Source organism: Monodelphis domestica, chromosome 1 (genome assembly GCF_027887165.1).
Source record: "Monodelphis domestica isolate mMonDom1 chromosome 1, mMonDom1.pri, whole genome shotgun sequence".
Taxonomy (NCBI): Eukaryota; Metazoa; Chordata; class Mammalia; order Didelphimorphia; family Didelphidae; genus Monodelphis; species Monodelphis domestica.
The window spans coordinates 286310387-286331629 of NC_077227.1; the positions used below are offsets into that span (position 1 = coordinate 286310387).

Here is a 21243-nt window from a genome sequence, read left to right on the forward strand (position 1 = left end):
TTTCTTTCTTTTACCTTGGTCAGGTTGTTCTGGGTTTCTTAGGCAACTGGGCCTACTCACTGGAGATTTTTGCTGGAGAGTAGGCCTTTTCTTTGACCTTTCATGTAGCCATTTTAACCACAAGACCTGATATCCAAATTTAATAACTTTCAGATTCTCAGGACATTCCATTAGATGTCTTGCTTTTAAATTTGATGATAATTTTAACTGGAAGGAGAAGGAATAGTTTTGGTAGTGTTGCAATAACAGAATGTAGAGAGAAAAATTAATATTTAATGTCATATTTTAAAATTATGTCTAATCAGAAGTTCAAAATCTTTATACCTTTTGCATTTGATATTGGTGTATATTCAAGTTACTAATCTAAGATTTTAAATTTATCAAATTCTTTTGAGTACTTAACTTTTGTATTTCTGTAACATAAAAAGGCTTTTCTTAATTTGTGTTAATAGCAATGTTCTTTGGTTACTCATAACATTCTTTAGCAATTTCTCCTAATGGAAACATATATAAATGAGTGGAAAATGCTATATTTTTAAACCAGAAAAACTGTTTTTAGCTCATCTTGTAATTTCATTTTGCCTTTTGAGTATATTCCATATGATTAAACCTATGAAAAATTATTTTCTCATTCCTCTATCTACAGAGACTGACTGGGAGATAAGCCCCTTTGGAGAGAGTGGATGGATAGGAGGATTTTAAAAGACTCTTGTACCTGTAGAACTTCATCACTTTCATTTGCCTCTGACTTTGCTTCATTCTGAGCCTGTTTAACCTCCTTGCTCCTCTCTAGAACCTGACCTGTACTACATTTTCCCCCTTTGTTTTTGATAACTTTTGGTAACTTTTATGTTTCTCATTGTTTCTTCTGATTTTTAGAACATGCAATTATTCTTATTTCTACTTTGCTGCAGGTAGATTGGACTACGTATGCAGACATGGTCTTGTTTGCTTTCCGCTCTGCCTTAAAATGCCAGCTCTTTTGCCTCACTTTGTTTTTCAGTCTTTTTTTTAGTTATGTTCAACTGTTCCTGATCCCATTTGGGATTTTCTTGGCAAAGACACCGAAGTAGTGTACCATTTCTTTTCCAGCTCATTTTACATATGAGGAAACTGAGACAAACAGGGTTAAGGGGCTTTCCTATTGTCATACAGCTAGTAAGTGTCTAAGCCTCGATTTGAACTCATGAAGATGAGTCTTTCTGATTCCAGCCCTGGCACTCTGTCCAATGTATGCTTCTCTTTAGACCTGTGTCAGTTCCCTCTCTCCAGTCAGGGCGTAGAATCTTTAAGCCAAACGGGATCTCATAGATCTAGTTCAGGCTCATTTTATGGATGAGGAAACAAATTTAGGTCATTTGTTCAGTGTTCTTTTTGCTTCAATATCTAGATCTCATCATACGAAATTAGCTGTGGAAAATAAATTGGAGTTAAAGAATTTACTATGCCATTTTATAAGACATTTGTGAAGGCGAAAACTTTATCATTTGCAAAACACAAAATCCTGACAATCTGCCAGAATTTTCATTGGATTATATATTTGAAGCTAGGGGTCTTGTAGGGCAACCTTCTCATTTTACATCTGGCAAAACTAGTACTCACATAAGTTAAACAATTCGTTTTAGGTCACAAGGGGCCCAAGTAACAGACATTTTTTGAACCCAGGTTTGTTGACTCCAAATCAAGTCACATTATCCACATTTTGATCTGGTTATGAATATAAACACATATATGGGTGTAAAATGTATATACTGTTTTGATTTAATTAAAAAATGTTTTTTCTTTAGCATTTTGAAGCATTGGCCAATCGAGCTGCTACAACTGGTCATGTTATTGATATTTATGCATGTGCATTGGATCAGACTGGTCTTTTGGAGATGAAATGCTGTCCTAACCTCACTGGGTATGTATCTAGAATTTGAGATCCCCTGTAAAGTTTTGAAATACAGAATCAAGCTATAAGAACAAATTAAATAACTCTTTTGGGGGGAAAACTCAATATGATCTTTCTGCCATTTATTAGGTTTGAGTTTTCAGATCTTTCTTAACTTGGATCTCAGTCCTTAGATTTTTTGGTTACCAGTCATAAGTGGGTTTTAGTTTTTGGATAGTAATAACTATAAGTAACTGCGAATATGTAACCTAGACATAGAAACAATTAGGCCCAATAAAATTATAACATTTCATATTATTAAAGACTACATATAATTATATTTTGTAATAAAAATATAAACATTTAACTTAAAAATAATAAAACAAACATTGACTAAACAAATTACCTCTATAAAAGTAATGACTGTTTGAGTTATTTACTTGTTTTACTCTGCATAATTATTTTCTTAATATCAGAGACATACTCTCTCAAAATTAGGCATACATTACCTGTGACTCCAAATCTAAGCTAGCCTTATACAGCTGTGAGTATTTGTTACAATTAACTGAAGTTGGACAGTTCACTTTCAGGCACTCTGGGCCATAATTTCCACATCATTCATGTTGATTTCTCAGGTTTCTCCCAGTTAAAATTTTATGCTTTTTGCGTAATTGCTTATTGTTGGCAGTTTATAATCAAATACTTATATGAATTTATGTTTTATTGACATGGATTTTCTCTCTAGTATTGTGGATTGAAACCCATTGTAACCTTCTATTTTGTGTGATTCATATCCATGTCTTGAATGAAGAGGGAGTCCATTAATATGCTTGGGGACTTCCTTATTTTTCTTGACAGTAATTATTGCTTGGTTTTTGCCATGTAACCAGCTCACATTTTTAAAAACTACATTTTTGGTGGCATCCTTTTCTTTGTTTTTCTCTATATTTCATTATTTGTTATGTTTTATGGACCAATTCACATCCATTGTGTGCCTCTCCATTATTCCTGTGGAATATTTTTTGTTATTTCTTGGGATATGATACAGTTCCATGATTTGTACCCATACAAATATTACATAAATATTACTATAGTTAGGGAATATTGTGGTCTCCTTATGGCAGAACAACTTGCTCACCTCTCCCAGGTTAATTCTGTGGTCTAGCCAAGAGTTAATATACACTGGTTGATAAGCTCTGTGCATTGTTTATCCAAATATATTTCACAGTGAATTTTCAAAAGATATTCTCTATTCATTTGGTTTTTTCTATGTGGTTGGTTAGGCCAAACTTTTTATAGTGATCATGTGTTTTGTCTAGGGGGCTTTACAGCATTCTGGGACTTAGCAAAGCCAGCATTGATTTATTCATAACATTTAGCTAAATAGTTTTTATCATAGGGATAGAGATAGTGACTTGGGCCTGTGATTTCATTTGTATAGGAAACTTACCAGAATAGGTTAGTACTTTATCTGCAACTTATAGTCTAAAGAGAGTTGTCTTAGTACTTAAAGTTAAGTGATTTGCTTAGGTGCACACAGCCAGTCTGTGTCAGGGACACTGGGCTTGAACCTCTTCATGGCATCCTGCTCTAAAGCCCATCCTAGAGGCATCCAGGTAGCAGAGTGATAGGCTGCTGCATCTATAGTGAGGGAGTCCTGTGTTAAAATCTTCTCAAACACTTGTAAGATTTAAATTAATGTCACAAACTCCAAGTATTATATTTTATAAAGTTTATTAATAATCACTTGAAGTAGAAAGAGAATAAATGAAAAGAAATAGAAGTTCAGACCTAATTATCTAACAAAAAGTAAAGTCATGTGAATAACTTCTGCCCATTTCTGCCACTGGGATCAAGGGAAAAAAGGCTGAGAGGCGGGACTACCCAAAACTTATATCCTCCCTATGTCAATACTTAATGTGAGAAGGAAAGGGGAATTCTGGGAATTGAAGTCCTGGGGAGCCGGTTCTAATTCTAATGCCCCTGTGATTCCCATGGAAAGCAAGCATGTAGAAATCTCCCAAACATACCTAGTTTCCCCATGGAATCAGTACACATAATCAATATATATCTCTAAAGGTTTTTAACTAGACATACATACGATATTGAACTTTCTAAGGGGAAAACACAATAATTTGGGGATAAGAGGGAGATTACAAAAGAAAACAGAACCAATGATTGCTAGGCTCATTGACAAAAAAAAAATCAGGGGGGTGTCCCCTTTGGCATAAGAGCGTATGTTCAAAATAAATGTGTTTAATCCCCCCACAGTTCAATTCGACTACATCCCAAAGTTCATTCTGAATCTTTTGGTGCTGTGTGAGGTTTCTGCAGGCATCTCCATGGCGCCTTCTCTAACAGTTCACTTTCTTGATTAGGAGAGGTTTCTTATCCTAAAATTACTCTCAAACAAGAAAAATTTTTATAAATCTAGAATTATATGACAATTATACACACTTAGTAGCTGTGTGACCTTGGTCAAATAATTTAATTTCTCTTATCTTTAGTTTCCTTATCTGTGAAAAGGTGATAGTAATAGTACCTTCTTTCATTGTTGTGAGAGTAAGGGAGATAACATATTTAAAGTACTTTGCAAACTTTAAAGCCCTACTATTAACTACTATTAACATCATCTTCTTCCCCAACCTGCCTTTGCATAATTTGCTGACTTTTATGTGGAACTTGAAAGTTTATTAAGTACTTCAAACACTTATCCCATTTGATTGTAATATATATTATTATCCCTGTTTTACAAGTGAGCATACTGAGCCTAGAGGTTTTGATTTATTTATGGATAGCTATAATTAGAATAAATAATAAAATTGAGATGTTCATATGGTTTAAAATTTAGCCATTCTTTATTTACCTTTACCATTATTTAAACATTTAATGTAAGTGTGATTGGCCCAGTTTGAAAAATTATTAGGAAATAGAAGTTATTTGTAGTAGACTCAAAGAATTTAGAACTGGAAGGTACCTTAAGGTCATCTAGTACAACCACCTCATTTTATAAATTAAGAAATTAATAGGCGCTTTGTTGTTATTCAGCCACTTCAGTTATTTATTCTGTATTGATTTTTACTTTTGATATTTAGCTGTATTTCCTTAGTCTGGTTTATTGATGTAAAATAAGACTTGTTATATTCCAACTATACTTACCTTTCATCAGGGGGTTGTCCATCCCTTAACTCATTATATGACTGGCTCACCTTTTTTGGGGGGTCAGATATCTCAAACCTAGGTTTCATTTATTGATGTCAATCAAGGCCAGCATTTTTTCGTAATCCAACTGTTTGGTCATGACAGCAGATGACTAAAAGATAAATAGAGGATACTTATATAATTGTCAAAACTTTTTCTGTGTTTACTTCTAGATTTTTGTTTTTAATCTGCATTAAAAAAATGAATCCTCGGTGAATATTTTTTACTTTTGTTTTTTGTTATTGCTAGCCCCTTTATCCTTGGCCCCACCAAAACAAAACAAAACAAAACAAAACAAAACAAAACAACAAAAACAAAACAAAAAACAAAACAAAATACCCTTTAACAAATACACATATACTCAAGTAAAATTAATTTCCTCTATGTATGCGTCCATCACCCTTTGTCTGGAAGTGGTGTAGTGTGTATGTCAAATTTCTTCAGGTTTTTTTTTTCAGGGTTATTTTTTTTTTCACAAAGTTGATGACATTTGTATAAATTGTTCTTGATTTTGCTAACTTCACTCTGCTTTAGTTCACAAAGGCTTTCTCAAAGGTTTTTTTGAAATGATTACTGTCATTATTTCTCATAATGCAATATTATTCCAATGAATTTCTCTACTACAGTTTATTCATTCTTTCATCAATTAATGCCTGCCTTACTCCCCTTAGTTTCCAGTTCTTTGCTTATAACAAAAGAGCTGATCTAAATATTTTTGTGCATGGGGATCCCTTTCTTCTTTCTTTGATCTCTTTGGAGTTAAAAGCCTAATAGTGATATCTTGGGATCAAAGAATATGCAGTTTAATGACTTTTGGGGTATAGTTCCAAATAGCTTTCTAGAATGCCTTTATCAATTCACACCTTTACCAAAAGGGCATCAGTGTGCCTATTTTTCTGCAGCCCTTCCAACAACTATCATTTTCCTTTTTGTTGTTTTTGTCAACTTAATGGGAGTGAATGGGAACTTCATTCAGTCAATTCAATTAAAAAAATAATTATTAAGCACCTTTTGTTCCAGATGCTGGGCTAAGTACTGGGAATACAGATAAAAACAGCAAATAGCAAATAATCCCTGATCTTGCCCATGCTAATGGGGGAAACAACATGTAAATAACTAGTTGCATAAAAATATATATGAAATAAATGAAAGATAATCTGAGAGACAAAGGCACGAATTTTTTAAATTTTGGAGAGACTGGGAGAAGCCTTCTGCATAAGGAGGGGTTTGAGCAGAATCTTGAAGAAAGCCAAGGAAACTAAAATGGGGCAGAACATTCCAGGCTTGGGGTACAGTCTATGCAAAGGCACAGAGGCAGGAGTTAGTAGAGTAAATCAAGATGTGTAAGAAGACTGGAAATATAGTTGTAAATGCCTAACAAAGGATTTGACATTTGTTCCTGGGAGCCGCTAGAGCTCACCAAGCAGGGTGATGACATGGTCAGACTTACACTTTAGAAAAATCACCTTGAGGTAGAGACTCTATAGTTAGAAGGCTATTACAATAGTCCAAGTGATGAGGACTTTAAATAGATTAATGGCTGTGCAAAGGGGAAAGAAAGAAAATTATATAAAGATATTGTGAAGGTAGAAATGACAAGATTTGGCAACAGAATGGATATATGGAGTGAATTTGAATGCTTTAATTTGCATTTATCTAATTATTAATAATTTAAAGCATTTTTTAATATGAGTGTTGCTAGCTTGTACTTCTTTTGAAAATTGTTATTTTGTAGCCTCTTACCATATATCTAGTGGGAAATGGTTCTTGTTCTCATGTGTATGAATTTCTTAAATATCTTGGCTATCAGATATTATCAGAAAAACTTTAAACATTTAAACATAAAATTGATATTGTTTGATAAGGCCTTTAAAATTTTATGTAATCATAATTGTTCATTTTATTTTCTGTGTTACTCTCTTAACTCTTGTTTGGTTATTATCTTGTCCTGTCTATAGTTTTGAAAGGTAATTCCTTCCCTGCTCTTCTAATTTCATTATGATGTTACCTTTTATAACCACATCATGAAGACTTACATGCTTATCTTGGTATTTCACAGACTGAAGAATAGAGGAAAGTTTTTTCCTCTAAGGTTTTTGTGACTTTGTTATATGATTTTTAAGAATTAACTGGAATGGTGAGTTATAGTGTTTCATTTTGAAAAGTATATTTTGCCTATTTAAGATTATAATACTATTCTCTAATATGAAATTAAAGAAATTTCATTACTGCATATGCTGTCATATAGTGGGATGCTGGATATGATGTTGGGAAGTCTGTGTTCAAATTATTATTCTCCATTACTTAATAGCTCTGAGACTTTGGACAAATCACCTAATCTTTCTGAGCCTCAATTTCCTTATCTTTATTATTGGGGTACAGATATTTATGTGCTCACAATGTGGTTCTGAGGAAAGAACTTTGCAAAGATCAAAAGCACTATATAAATTTGAGCTGCAATTATTTTTGTAAGCTACTTAGTGAAAATTATCTTTAAAGAGAAATTGTGTTTCCAGAACTAATTTTTAAAGAATTATTACCTTTGTTTTGATGAACTCTCCAGAAGCTTACTTAATGCATTATATAATTCTTATTTAAACTTAACACAGTGCCTGGCACATAGAAGGCACTCAACAAATGTTTATTGACTAACTTGTTTATTGTCTAGTGACCATTTCTTTAAAAATACCTATTTTAGAAAGGGATAAAGAGACTCTGGATCTCAGTTTCCTCATCTGTAAAGAGAGAACTTTTAGGTTAGATAATATCTAAGGTTCTCTATTTCTTTAATTGCATATAAGTCTGAATAGAAATTTAATCTTATTTTATTATCTTTTGTTTTTGAGTCAAATCCTAAATTTTTATAGTTTCATTCAATTATGACATTTGTTGTTCCAGTAAATGTTCCTCTAACAATGCTTTTTTGGTCTTTTCATTCAGAGGATACATGGTAATGGGAGATTCGTTCAATACATCCTTATTCAAGCAGACCTTTCAGAGAGTCTTTACCAAAGATATGCAAGGACAATTTAAAATGGGCTTTGGAGGCACATTAGAAATAAAGGTAAGAATGAAAATTGAAGAAAAATATATGTTTACAGAAAAGGAGTTTGTTTTATTTTAAAATATCATTAATAATCTAAAGCATGTAATTTGAAAAAAAAAAATTAAATGTTGAACAGACCTAAAGAATTTTTAGAAACTGTCAATAAAAATCTGTCATTATTTAAAACAGGACTGTTAGGAAGTTTTTCTTTTCATTGGACCAAATCTGCTTTTTGTAACTTCCACTCATTCTTATAGTTCTGCTTTCTGGGTCCATGATGAACACGTCTAATTTCTCTTCCACATGATAGTCTTGCTGATATTTGGAGATGGCTGTCATATAGCCTGGTCTCAATGCTCATCACCATCCTGATTTTATATCCTTTCTAGTTTCTCAAAGCCCTTCCTAAATTTTAGTGAACTACTCAAGATACAATATTTCTGTAGTCCTATACTATGTTGGTGTTTATAGCAATTTAAGATCATACTAGACACCACAGATATAAAGACAGTCCTTGCAGTCAAGCAGTCTAAAATTTTATAATAATAGGATACAGTAAAAAAATCTGAAATACAAGTTAGAATTTGATAAATAGTAATGGGATACGAAACTTAAAAAGTGAGGAATCATTTTTGTTTGAAAAAAGATCAAACAATGTTTTATTGAGAAGATAATTCCTGTGTATTCTTGAAAAGGGGGCAGCTGGGTAGCTCAGTGAATTGAGAGCCAGGCTTAGAGAAGAGAGGTCCTAGGTTCAAATCTGGCCTTAGACACTTCCCAGCTGTGTGACCCTGGACAAGTCACTTAACCCCAGTTGTCTAGCCCTTATTGCTCTTCTTCCCTGGAACCATTACACAGTATTACCTTCCAAGATGGAAGGTAAGGGTTTAAAAAAAAAAGAAAGGAAATATTTCAACAGATGGGACTCTAGTGTCCTTGTATTCAGTAATGGGAGAACAGTGTAAACAAGTCAATGAAAGTGGGAAAAAAGCAGGATGAAGACAAGGGAATGAATAATTTGGTTTATTTGGGATGGAGATGATGGGAAGACAAAACAGTTTGAAATAAGACTGAATAGAAAGGTTAGAGTTAGTTGATGGATGACTTTAAATAGCAGGTTGAGGAGTTTGTATTTTATTTATTTAGCAATAAGAAGTTGCCCCCTGATGGTTTTTGATTAGGGGAATAAAGTTATTAGGTCTATTCATTATGAATTTAATCCATATTCAATGCATGATGTTGTGGTAGATGCTCAGTATTCATAGACACAACCAAAAGTAGTACCTGTCCTCAAAGGGCTTATATTTTACTGGAGAAAAGAACATGTATATAGATAATTAAATACTATATGTATGGACATATATGTATTTATGCCAGATTTTGAAGGGATTTAAAGCCCAAGAGAGGAATTTGTATTTGATCCCAGAGGCCATAGTGTGCCACTGTAATTTCTCTCATGCAGAGGAATGATGTAGTAAGACATATTTAGAAATACTGATTTGAGCTAGTTATGTATAAGAGAGATTAGAGAAAGGGATACAGGTAGGAGGCTGTTGTAGTCGTTTAGGTGAAAGATGATCAGAGCCTGAACTAGAATGGTGAGGGCCCAGCATCTTTCCTGAGCTCCAGTGGATGTCTCCACCTTAAATGAACATGATTTAGACTAAAATTGAAACAAACTTGGGGCAGATGAAAGTGATATTGTGGGTGTAAAATTAATAAGGCATGACAACTTATTTGATGTAAGGGGTAGAGAAGAGCATGACTCAGAGGATACTGAGTTTATGAACCTGGGAGATTGGAACATGGTGGAACCCAACACAAAAATAGAGAAATTAGGAAGAAGGTGGGACTTTTGGAGGAAATTTTTATATTTTAGGCTTGCTAAATTTCAGCTGCTTATGGGACATTCATTTAGAGAGGTGCAAGTATATGATTGGTGATGTGAGACTGGAATGCATGAGAGAGATTGAGGTTGTAGGAATTACTGACAGAACTGAGTCCTTGATTGCTGGTGAGAGTGTAGAGAGAAAAGATAAGTTAGGCCCTGGACAGAACCTTAAGCTCCAAGTTAGAGAGGTTCACACATGCATAGGGATAGAGATGATAATTCTGGAAGGGAAACTGGGAAGGATCAGTTTGACTGGTAAGAAATTTGGGAGAGGAAGATTACTTTGGCAGTTATATGAAGGCTGAATTAGAGGAGAAAGGCTGTAGGAAGGAAGTCTCATTAGAAGACTATTACAGAAATCCCAATAGAAGATTATGAGGGCTTGAACTAGGGCAATGGCTTATGGTTGTAGAAGGCAGAGACCAAATGTAAGAGATATTTTAGAGATAGGATTTGATAGGCTTTGGCAGTTGATTGAGATAGGGTGATAAAGGGTCAAAGGAAAGAGAACACTCAGAAATATTTCTTAGGTTTCACAGGTCCCTGGGAGAATAGTGGCAACACCAATAGACAGGGAAAGTTAGGAGGGGCAAGTTGGAGGCATAATACTTTTGTATTTGGTTTGGGACATGTTCAAATCATGTCAGCAGTACATTCCAGTGGAAATGTCCAGCAGGCAGTTGTCAATATAGGACAGGAAATAATAGATTTAGTAATCATTTTCATAGAGTTGATAGTTGATAATTTTCTTGAATGTAAGCATATGTTATTTTTTCAGAGTAAAAGAAAGAACTTAAATATTAATTAATGTTAAAGCATACCTCATGATGTCATTTGTTTTTTTGCAGACCTCAAGGGAAATAAAGATTTCAGGAGCTATTGGACCCTGTGTCTCTCTTAATTCTAAAGGACCCTGTGTGTCAGAAAATGTAAGTTAAGCTTTGAAATAGAAAACACAACTAATGCATGGGTCCTAATTAACATAGCAAAGAGTGGATCTCTTAGAGCCTTATGAGGTGACTGTTGCACAGTTGCTACCAAGTGTAGTGGAACGGAACATACTTATCTAACATATAGCATGCCTTCTTCTGTTCATCTGCTTGGGTGGTAATTCCCTGGATTCTGATAATACAAGAAGTGGAAGAATTTTTTTTAGTCATAGTGGAAATAGAACTGATTTTGAAGTCAGGAGATTTGAGTTTAAATCTCAGCTCTGCCTTTTACATGCCTGTCCTTGGACAAGTTATTTAACTTTTCTGGGACCCAGCTTCCTTATCTGGTAAGATGAGCAGTTTGGACTAGATGGCTTATTTTTTTTAAAAACCTTTCCTTTTGTCTTAGAATCAATATTAAGTATTATTCCAAAGCAGAAATGGCAAGAGCTAAGCAATTGAAGTCAAGCCGACTTGCCCAGAATCATCCAGCCAGGACGTATCTGAGGCCAAGTTTGAATCTAGGACCTCTCTTCTCTAGGCCTGACTCTCTCTTCACTGAGGCACCTAGCTACTCCCAGATAACTTATTGAATCTTTTACCCTTCTCCATTTATTCTCTTCTGACCTTTGGGAATATATTTCCTGCTCTTTTCTAAGCATTTTTTAGAAGAAATTTCATGGTTTTTTTCTTTGGATTTTTGTACTTATAACTTAGTGTATACTTTATTAACATAAAATATTTGTTTATTCTTGTTTTCAAATTTTTATGTTATAGGAAATTGGAACAGGTGGCACCTGCCAATGGAAAATATGTGGACTCAGTCCTAATACAACTTTAGCTCTGTATTTTGAGGTTGTGAACCAGGTATGATTTTTCTATGTTTTAATAATGAAAAAAAAAACAACACTGTTGACATAGTAGCTGATATGGTTCTGAAAAATTCATATTTTCTTCCTTTTGCTGAATAATAGAATTATGTGACAAGCTTCCTGTCTTTTATGGACATTAATTTTCTCATTTTATTAACTAATATTAATAATTTTAATTTATATATCTCACTAATCTTTATGCAGGACTAGGTTACATACAAAAAATAGCTTTTCAGGGGAGTTAGATTAGTAAATTTTGAAGATCCTTTCCATTCTAAAAGGCAGATTTATGATTTTGTGACCATTAGACTTTCTATGTATTCCTATTTAAGGAATTTTTTAAGGTAATATATTTTTTAGTACAGTGAAATCACCAATTTAGCTAGTACCTCTACTTGATACAGATTGCAACCCATTCTTGCCTAAATAATTCTTGTCCCCAAATCTTCCATAGATGATATACCTAGCAAAAGTCTCTTTAATACTGGAAACATTTTGTGAGTACCACCAGTGTAGTATTTCTTGCTCACAAACTCTCATTGGTGATTTACTACATCCTATTTATGTTCATCATTTATGTCTCTATTGCCCTCTGGGCAATTCTTATTCTTTGGAGATTATGGGGCTCTGTGATTTATGGCTTTATAGCATCACCAGGAATGTTAAAAAGAGAGTTTTTTTTTAGTTTTAAAAAAATTAGTTTTTTTTAGTTTGTGTTAGGACGCAGATTAGGATTGTTCAGAATATAGCACAATTTCTCAAATCGAATTCTGCCTACTTTCTTCCTGTTAATGTACTTATTTTTATTTAGCTGTAAGTTTAGTTTTTCTTAGAAACTTAAATGTCAAAATATACATTAGTAATATGGCTACTTAGGATATTAATAATGATAACAATGCTAATCAATATAATGTAACCAAACACTATTTCACATACTTTTAAGAGCACTAAAACACCAGATATCTTATTTGATCCTTTTACAGCTGTCTTGTGAAGTTGGTAGGGCACCTGTGATTGTTTTTATTTTACAGATAGGAAATTAGTACTGAGAGAAAGGAAATGGTTTGGGACATGGTTACTCAGTGAAGTATGGGGCCAGCCCTAGGATTTAGATCTTTTTACTCTTAAGTCAGTGCTAAATATTCCCTTTCTCTTTGATGAAACTTCTTGAAAGACCAGCCTTTTTTTCTATGAAGAATTATTTTGGGCCAATATTCTTGAACTTATATCTGATGACATTCAAATTATCTTATGGTCACCAGATCAGGTGTCCCAATTATGCAAGATCATTTTGGGAGATGATTATATTTCTCATTTAAAATAGGCTTTGTACTATTTTCAAAATCCAGTGGATATTAAAATTTTTTTTGTCCTTAAACATTTTGTTTTAGAATGTTTAGCCTCTTTTTGAATGGGCTATCTTTTTGGTTTATTTTTATCATTTTGAGTAGGTAGACCTGAATAAGATGAACATGTTCTAATTTTTACATTTTTTAAAAATGCATATATAAATATTTTTCCATCTTTTACCTTATAGTTTGATTTTTATTATTTATAGTTAGTCTACACTGATGTCCTACTCTGATACCTTGGGGTAGTGTAGGGGAAGGGTTTGGATAGCTGTTCAGTAAACTCTGAAAGGTTGTATCTGAGTTGAGAAGACAGGCTTGGTTATGTACAGAATACTCAAAACTTCTTTTGTGACTTCCACATCCCTTATCCTCTCTAAGGTTGTTGTGGAGAAATAATATGTATAAAGTGCTTTGAAAACCTTAAAGTAGTATGTGAATGCCTGTTATTACTATTTATACAAAACAGATAAACCCTTTAAAAAAAATTCCTTACTTTCCACCTTAGAATCAATACTGTGTATTGGACGCAAGGTTGAAGAGCAGTAAGGACTAGGCAATGGGAGTTAAGTAACTTGCCCTGAGTCACATAGCTAGGAAGTGTCTGAGGCCAGATTTGAACCTTTAAACTGAGGACCTCCTGTCTTTAGGTCTGGGGATAGAATACCTGTAGAAAATGATGTTTTACTATCCCAATGCTATTTGACTTGACAAGCCACTTAATTTTATGTATTTATTTATAAGACAATTATTATTTTAGAAAATTTCTACTTTTAGTTGCTATTAATTGAATGTATATTTACTCAATGAGTCCTGGCCTTTAAGAACTTAAATTTTAATATTATGTCTCATATGTTGTATATATTGATACTGTTTTGATTAATTATAGAATATACATGGTAGTATTTCTGTCTTTTTGGTGGTTTTCATTTAGATCATATATTTATTTACAAAGCTTCTTTCTCCTTGTTACTGAGCATTGGCAGAATCTTCATGGTTGAGCCTCTCTCCAAGTCTCTCTCTTTTTCATTAAAACTTTATCAATCCCTGAACACTAGTCTATCATGATTGTATTTTCCCTCCCACTCATCACCCTTCCTTTTTCTTGTCTTCATCTCTGTCTTTTCTACCCTTCCTTTCCCCCTTAGCTATTTTATATTGTACATACTATTGAATTCACTTTGATAGTTTTTTCTTGATTTTATCATTTTATCTTCCCTTTTCCTCACTTTTTCATCCCTCATATCTGCTCAAATGCTCAAATGCATTTAGTTGGCCCTGCAAAATGACATACTAAAGTTTAATTTAAAATGAATTTTGGAAGTAGTGATATTTTGTGTTCGAGAGATGACAATTAAACTTTTGCTCAATTTTTACTCTTTTTAAATTTAGCATAATGCTCCAATTCCTCAAGGTGGACGTGGTGCTATTCAATTTGTGACACAGTATCAGCATTCGAGTGGGCAGAGACGAATCAGAGTAACCACAGTAGCTAGAAAGTAAGTTTTTTTTTTGCAGGGGAGGAGAGATTGAATTCATTTGCCTTAAACTACTAATATATTGATCCTGCATGTCTCCAGACCGACCTTTCCATTTTTTGATGACAAGCCTAGAATAAAGTCTGTGACCAACAGCATTGTTTTTGACTTGATAAGATTGTCTATTAGAAAGAATTCCACCAAGCACTTTATCAATTTAAATTGAAATGCAGACACCCTTTTCTTCCTTTCTTGAAGAAGAAACTGCAAAATGGACTTGAAATAGTAATGAGAATAACTGCTTTTTAATGTTTGTAATTTTTAGCTGATAAAAATGTAGTCCTTGTTTTGGGAAGCCTCTAATTCATTGGTAACAAAACCTAAACAGATTAGAGGAAAAGTTATAGGGAAGAATTTAAAGTGCCTGTTGTATCCTATAAATTTCAATGTTGAGAAAATCCTAAACTTTAAGTTAAGGACCTGGATTTGAATCCTGGTTCTCCTGTTTCATGGGTGACCTTTGAAGCCAGCATAATGTTGTGTTTGGATTTGGCTTCATATTGAGCTCAAAACTCACCCTTGTTTCTGAGTGACAAACAGGTGGCACAGTAGATAGAGACTTGGACCTGAAGTCAGAAAGTTCAGAGTTCAAATATAACCTCAGACACAGACTTTGTGACCCATTTTCTAGGATTGTCATGAGGATAAAATGGGATAATATTTTTAAAGCACTTTGGAAACCTTAAAGGTTTATTTATAAATACTATCAATAATAATCATGATAATTATTATTCCTGGGGTAGATTTGTATCATTTGAAGTCTCTGGGTCTCAGTTTGCTTTTCTGTAGAATGAGGAAGTTGGATTAACCAATGTTTCTAGTTTGCTTGAGGTCACAAATCAGTGTATTTCAGAGGCAAGATTTGAACCTAGCTAAATGAACTCTCTGCTATATCACATAATTTTTCATCATTTAAAATAAAAATTTGAATTATTTCTATGGAATGATCTTTAACCCAAGTCCCACTTAAGCCCATTTTAAAATTGCATTTGCTTTCTTGATGACAATTTTTGCTGCATTTTGATCTGTATGTTTAACATTTTTGTAGTGTTGTGTTGATGATAACTTTGTATCCTGGGACAAAATCAATATTTTTGTGCATGCTGACTTGAATTTGAAAAAAAAATGTATTCCCTACTTTTTCTGTTAATTTTTTCTTATCTATCAGATTTAATTTTTTGAGCATTCTCTTCTCTGTTTGATAATTTAATAATTAATTATACTAATACAATATTTAATATATCCAATTAATGGTGTCTTGAGATATAAATCAATCAGGCAACAAGTATTAAACACCTACTATGGGCCAGATATATTTCTAGGAGCTAGAAACACAAATACAATTAATTTATATATAAATTTGGATATTTATATTTATAAAAGGTTATAATCTTTTTTCAAGATTTTTTTAACTTTACTTTAAAAAATATTGTACTTTTCCCCAATTACATATAAAAATACTTTTCAACAATCATTTTTTAAAAATCTGAATTCCAAATTCTTTCCCTTCCTCCTTTTTTCTCTCCTTGAGACAGCAAGCAATTTGATATAGTTTATATATATATATATGCAGGCATGCAAAACATTTTTCCATATTAATCATATAAAACACAAACCAAAAAAATAAACAAGAAAAATTAAGTAAAATTTTAAAAGTAGGTTTGGATCTGTATTCAGATTCCTTCAGTTCTCTCTTTGAAGATGAATAGCATTTTTCATCCTAAATCCTTCAGAATTTTCTTGGATTACTGTATTTCTTTTTTTTTTTAGTAATTTTTTATTTGATCATTTCCAAGTATTATTCATTAGAAACAAATATCGTTTTCTTTTCCTCCCCCCCCCCAATAGCCGATGCATGATTCCACTGGGTTTCACATGTGTTCTTGATTCGAACCCATTTTCATGTTGTTGATATTTGCACTAGAGTGTTCATTTAGAGTCTCTCCTCAGTCATTTCCACTCAGCCCCTGTAATCAAGCAGTTGCTTTTCATCGGTGTTTTTACTCCCACAGTTTATCCTCTGCTTGTGGATAGTGTTTTTTAGATCCCTTCAAGTTGTTCTGGGACATTGCATTGACCCTAATGGAGAAGTCCATTGCCTTTGATTGTACCACAGTGTATTAGTCTCTGTGTACTGTTTTCCTGGTTCTGCTCCTTTCGCTCTGCATCACTTCCTGGAGGTTGTTCCAGTCTCCATGGAATTCCTCCACTTTATTATTCCTTTGAGCACAATAATATTCCATCACCAACATATACCACAATTTGTTCAGCCATTCCCCAATTGAAGGGCATCCCCTCATTTTCCAATTTTTTGCCACCACAAAGAGCGCAGCTATGAATATTCTTGTACAAGTCTTTTTCCTTATTATCTCTTTGGGGTACAAACCCAGCAGTGCTATGGCTGGATCAAAGGGCAGACATTCTTTTATCGCCCTTTGGGCATAGTTCCAGATTGCCTTCCAGAATGGTTGGATCAATTCACAACTCCACCAGCAATGAATTAGTGTCCCTACTTTTCTGCATTCCCTCCAGCATTCATTACTTTCCATAGCTGTCATGTTAGCCAATCTGCTAGGTGTGAGGTGATACCTCAGAGTAGTTTTGATTTGCATCTCTCTGATTATAAGAGATGTAGAGCACTTTTTCATGTGCTTATTAATAGTTTTGATTTCTTTGGCTGAGAACTGCCTGTTCATGTCCCTTGCCCATTTATCAATTGGAGAATGGCTTGATTTTTTGTACAATTGATTTAGTTCTTTGTAAATTTGAGGAATTAAACCTTTGTCAGAGGTTTTTATGAAGATTGCTTCCCAATTTGTTGCTTTCCTTCTGATGATTATTTATAATCTTATTTATAAAGCACTTACTTTCTAGTGGAGGAGATAAAAAGGATGTGTATAAGCATATATAAAATAAAAATAAAGATTAAATATAAATAAATATGAAATAATTAAATACATGATAGTCTCTATTTGTCATTCTTTCCTTCTTCCTCTGTGTGCTATTCTAGTGTCCTCCAATCTTTTGACACATTCACTTTTTCTGAACATTTTCCTTCTTGATTTTCAAAATATTTTTAGGATCATTCCACTATAAGGAGAATATACATGGTAGAAAGGTACCATTATACTACTGGAAATATTTTACCTAATAACTGTCATTAAGATATCTTGGCCATAATTTTTGGAAATACAGCAATGCTACTTTGAAGTTGCTTATATGTGCTTTAAAAAATTAATTATCTATAACTCAATCTTATAATTGTAAAATAGAGTTATTTATGGTAGTATTACTGAAATAACATTTGTTTTCATTTTAATTTATTTCTCTGAACTTAAGCTTGATCAAATTATGAATGTAATAATAGAGCAACATTACTGTGTTTCTTTTTTTCTTTAGCTGGGCAGATGCTCAAACCCAAATCCAAAACATTGCTGCTTCTTTTGATCAGGAGGCAGCTGCCATTCTTATGGCCAGACTGGCAGTGTATAGGGCAGAGACAGAGGAAGGTCCAGATGTGCTCAGATGGCTAGACAGACAGCTCATTCGCTTGGTAAGAACAAATATCATGTATTCTTAAATGTTAGCAAAAAAAAAATTTGTATAATTTTAATATTTTATGTGCAAGATTAAAATTAATATCCATTAACTTCAAATATTATATTTTATAAAGTTTATTAATAATCACTTGAAGTAGAAAAAATACAAGAATAAAAGTAAAAGCCTGAGTAAAGCCACGTGAGAAAAATTCTCCTGCCTGGATCTTAGCCCACCTCCACAAACTGTGATCAGGGGAAAAAAGAGAGAGAGGATGGAGCTACACAAAACTTATGTCCTCCCTATGTTAGCATGTAATGTGAGAAGGAACATGGGAAGCTGGGAAAGAGAGTTCTGGGGATCAAATTCTAATTATACCTGTGTTTATGTATTTCTAATGATGCTTACTGTGAAAAATCACCTTGAAAATGCTTCACAGACACTGACACATGTGGGATTGGGGATGAGTAATTTAGGAAAGAGATATTATGAATAATTCACAAATTGAATTTAGGCACTTACTATTATAAGTAGTATGGTAATTAATAACACAGTAAACTCAATCATTTAGAACCAAATTTCAAATATGTCGTTGTAAATATTATTATCAGGTTTGTGGAAAGCAGTAGCTCTCATTAAGAAATGTCTTTTTGACATATCACCTTATATATATGCTTTGAATTTAGTGTGTATGTATTTATACCTTGGATTTACTTAGTGATTTAAACACATATGTATATACATATACACACATCTGTATGTATGTATACTTGCATGTAAGCATGTATTATTTCCCTTGCCTGATTATAAAATTATTGTGGACAGGGACCTTTTTCATTTTTATCTATGTATTCCTAGCATCTATAACACTGCCTAGCATATAGATGTCCCAGAAGTCTTAGTGTAATTCTAAACTAATTAGACCTGTATATGTTCTTAATAATACATGTTTACTGATTGACTCAGGGACTCACAAGTGGCAGTTATGATCAAATATCCCAAATTAAAGCTTTGTAATATTGATACCCCATTTTCCCCCCCTTTTATTTCTTTCCCCTCTCATATCTTTTTTGCCTGCAGTTTCTTCCATATTTGTTGGCTGTTATGCCAGCAACTTGACTTTTATAGCCAACCCCAGCCAATGGACATACTTTTAAAATCAGGTTGGATACCAGCTAATTCTATTGAAGAGTGTATAATCATTAGATCTTTTTTTTGTTTTTCACAAATTTTTTGTTCACCCATTTAAGAATTCTTTATCAGAAATTTAAAAAACATCTTTGTTTTAAGTTATACTAAAGTTTATCTTCAACCAAGTGAAATGTTACTAAAAGGAAAGAGGGAGGGAGGGACGGGAGAGAGAGAGAGAGAGACAGAGAGACAGACAGAGAGACAGAGACAGACAGAGACAGACAGAGATAGAGAGATTCTCCTGTAAAACTTTATGATTTGCTTCTGTATTTCAGGGTTTTAAAATTTTGACCAGAATTTCCTCTGGGATGGTGTAATTAATGACTTTGTAGAAGTTTTTTTTTTTTATCCCCCCCAATTATAGGTAAAAAACTTTATAACATTTAAAAATACTTAAGTTCCAAATTCTCTCTCACTCTCCCTTTTTCCCCCTTCTCTGAGAGAATAAGCAATTTCATATAAGTTATACATTTGTAATCTTGCAAATTATGTTTCCAAATTAGTCATGTTATGGAAGAAGATACGTATTAAAAGAACCTCCACAAAGGAAATAAATTGAAAAATTGTATGCTTCCATCAGCATTCAGAATTCAGCAGTTCTCTGGAGATGGATAATATTTTTCATCATGACTTATTTGAAATTGTTTTGAATCACTTGTATAAATTTTTTTAAAAGTATTTTTGATTTTTTAAAATATCATGCCTACTTCTTTGCTACCAGGAAAATGCTGATATAAATAATTTTGTTTATATGGAAGTGAGACCTTTTTTGCCCTCAATTTTCTTAAGAGGGAAAGAGAGTATTCTAACAGATAAGTAAATAGAAGACATACAAAACAAATAAAAGCAAAAAAGCATAATGCTAATATAAATAAGTAAAAATATAAGATACTGTATAGTTTGGACCAATTCATAGTTTCACCAACAGTGTGTGTTATGTCTGTTTTCCACAATACCATCCAACTCTTTTTGTTTGTCTTTTGTCATCCATGTCAATTTAATGGGTGTGAGATAAAAACTCAGAGTTGTTTTAATTTGTATTTCTCTTATTTATTAGTAATTCAAAGCTTTCATCCAGTTGCATTTCTTATTTTGAAAACTTCATATCCTTTGACTATACATCTTTGGGGAAATGATTTTTGTTCTTATACATTTTTGCATTCAGCCTATAACTTGGATACATACCTTTATTAGAAGTATTTGCTGTGAAGAATTTTTTTTCCAGTTAACTGATTCTCTGGTGTGTGGAACAGTGGATAAAAAGATAAGTGGATAGGTAGAAGAAAGATGAAAAGAAAGAAAAAATGGAAATTAAGTGCTTACTGTATGCCAGATATTATTAGAGATACAGACACGAGTAAACAAGATATTCATTATCTGCCAACAAGGAGCTTGCATTCTAATGGTGAAAAAACACATAAAGGGGAGTTGGGTAGGGAGGGAGAACAAGCATGGAGATATTTGGCAAATCATTTCTAGGCAAGGTGAAGTGAGGACACCATACACTTAAATGCTTACTCTGTATCAGGCACTACACTAAATTCTGGGCTTGCAAAAAATGGTAGAAACATTTCCCACCTTCAGGAAACTCACATGCTAATGGGAGATACAACATTAAAACAATTATGTGCAAAGATATGTACAGAATAAATAAGGAAGCTTAGGAAACAGAACAGTTTTTGAGGATAATTAATTCAGTTTTACAGGGGTTGAGTTTAAGATCAGATCCTAGGATGGTACCATGGATTGGAAGGAAGTGAGAAACTAGCGAAAGAAGAGGATGCGTAAAGGTATGGTATATAGATCAAGCTGG

General features: G+C 33.2%; 1 protein-coding gene across 2 annotated transcripts in view; it reads left to right on the forward strand.

Moving 5' to 3' along the window:
• Nucleotides 1-21243, forward strand: part of SEC23A (SEC23 homolog A, COPII coat complex component) — an 81780-nt gene that overhangs the window by 46364 nt on the left and 14173 nt on the right. For both annotated transcript variants that reach the window (XM_007473180.3, XM_056810999.1), the window contains exons 9-14: nt 1788-1903; nt 8015-8138; nt 10860-10940; nt 11721-11810; nt 14557-14663; nt 18102-18255. In XM_007473180.3, the coding sequence (XP_007473242.1) occupies nt 1788-1903; nt 8015-8138; nt 10860-10940; nt 11721-11810; nt 14557-14663; nt 18102-18255 (672 nt within the window). The remainder of the gene's footprint in view (nt 1-1787; nt 1904-8014; nt 8139-10859; nt 10941-11720; nt 11811-14556; nt 14664-18101; nt 18256-21243) is intronic.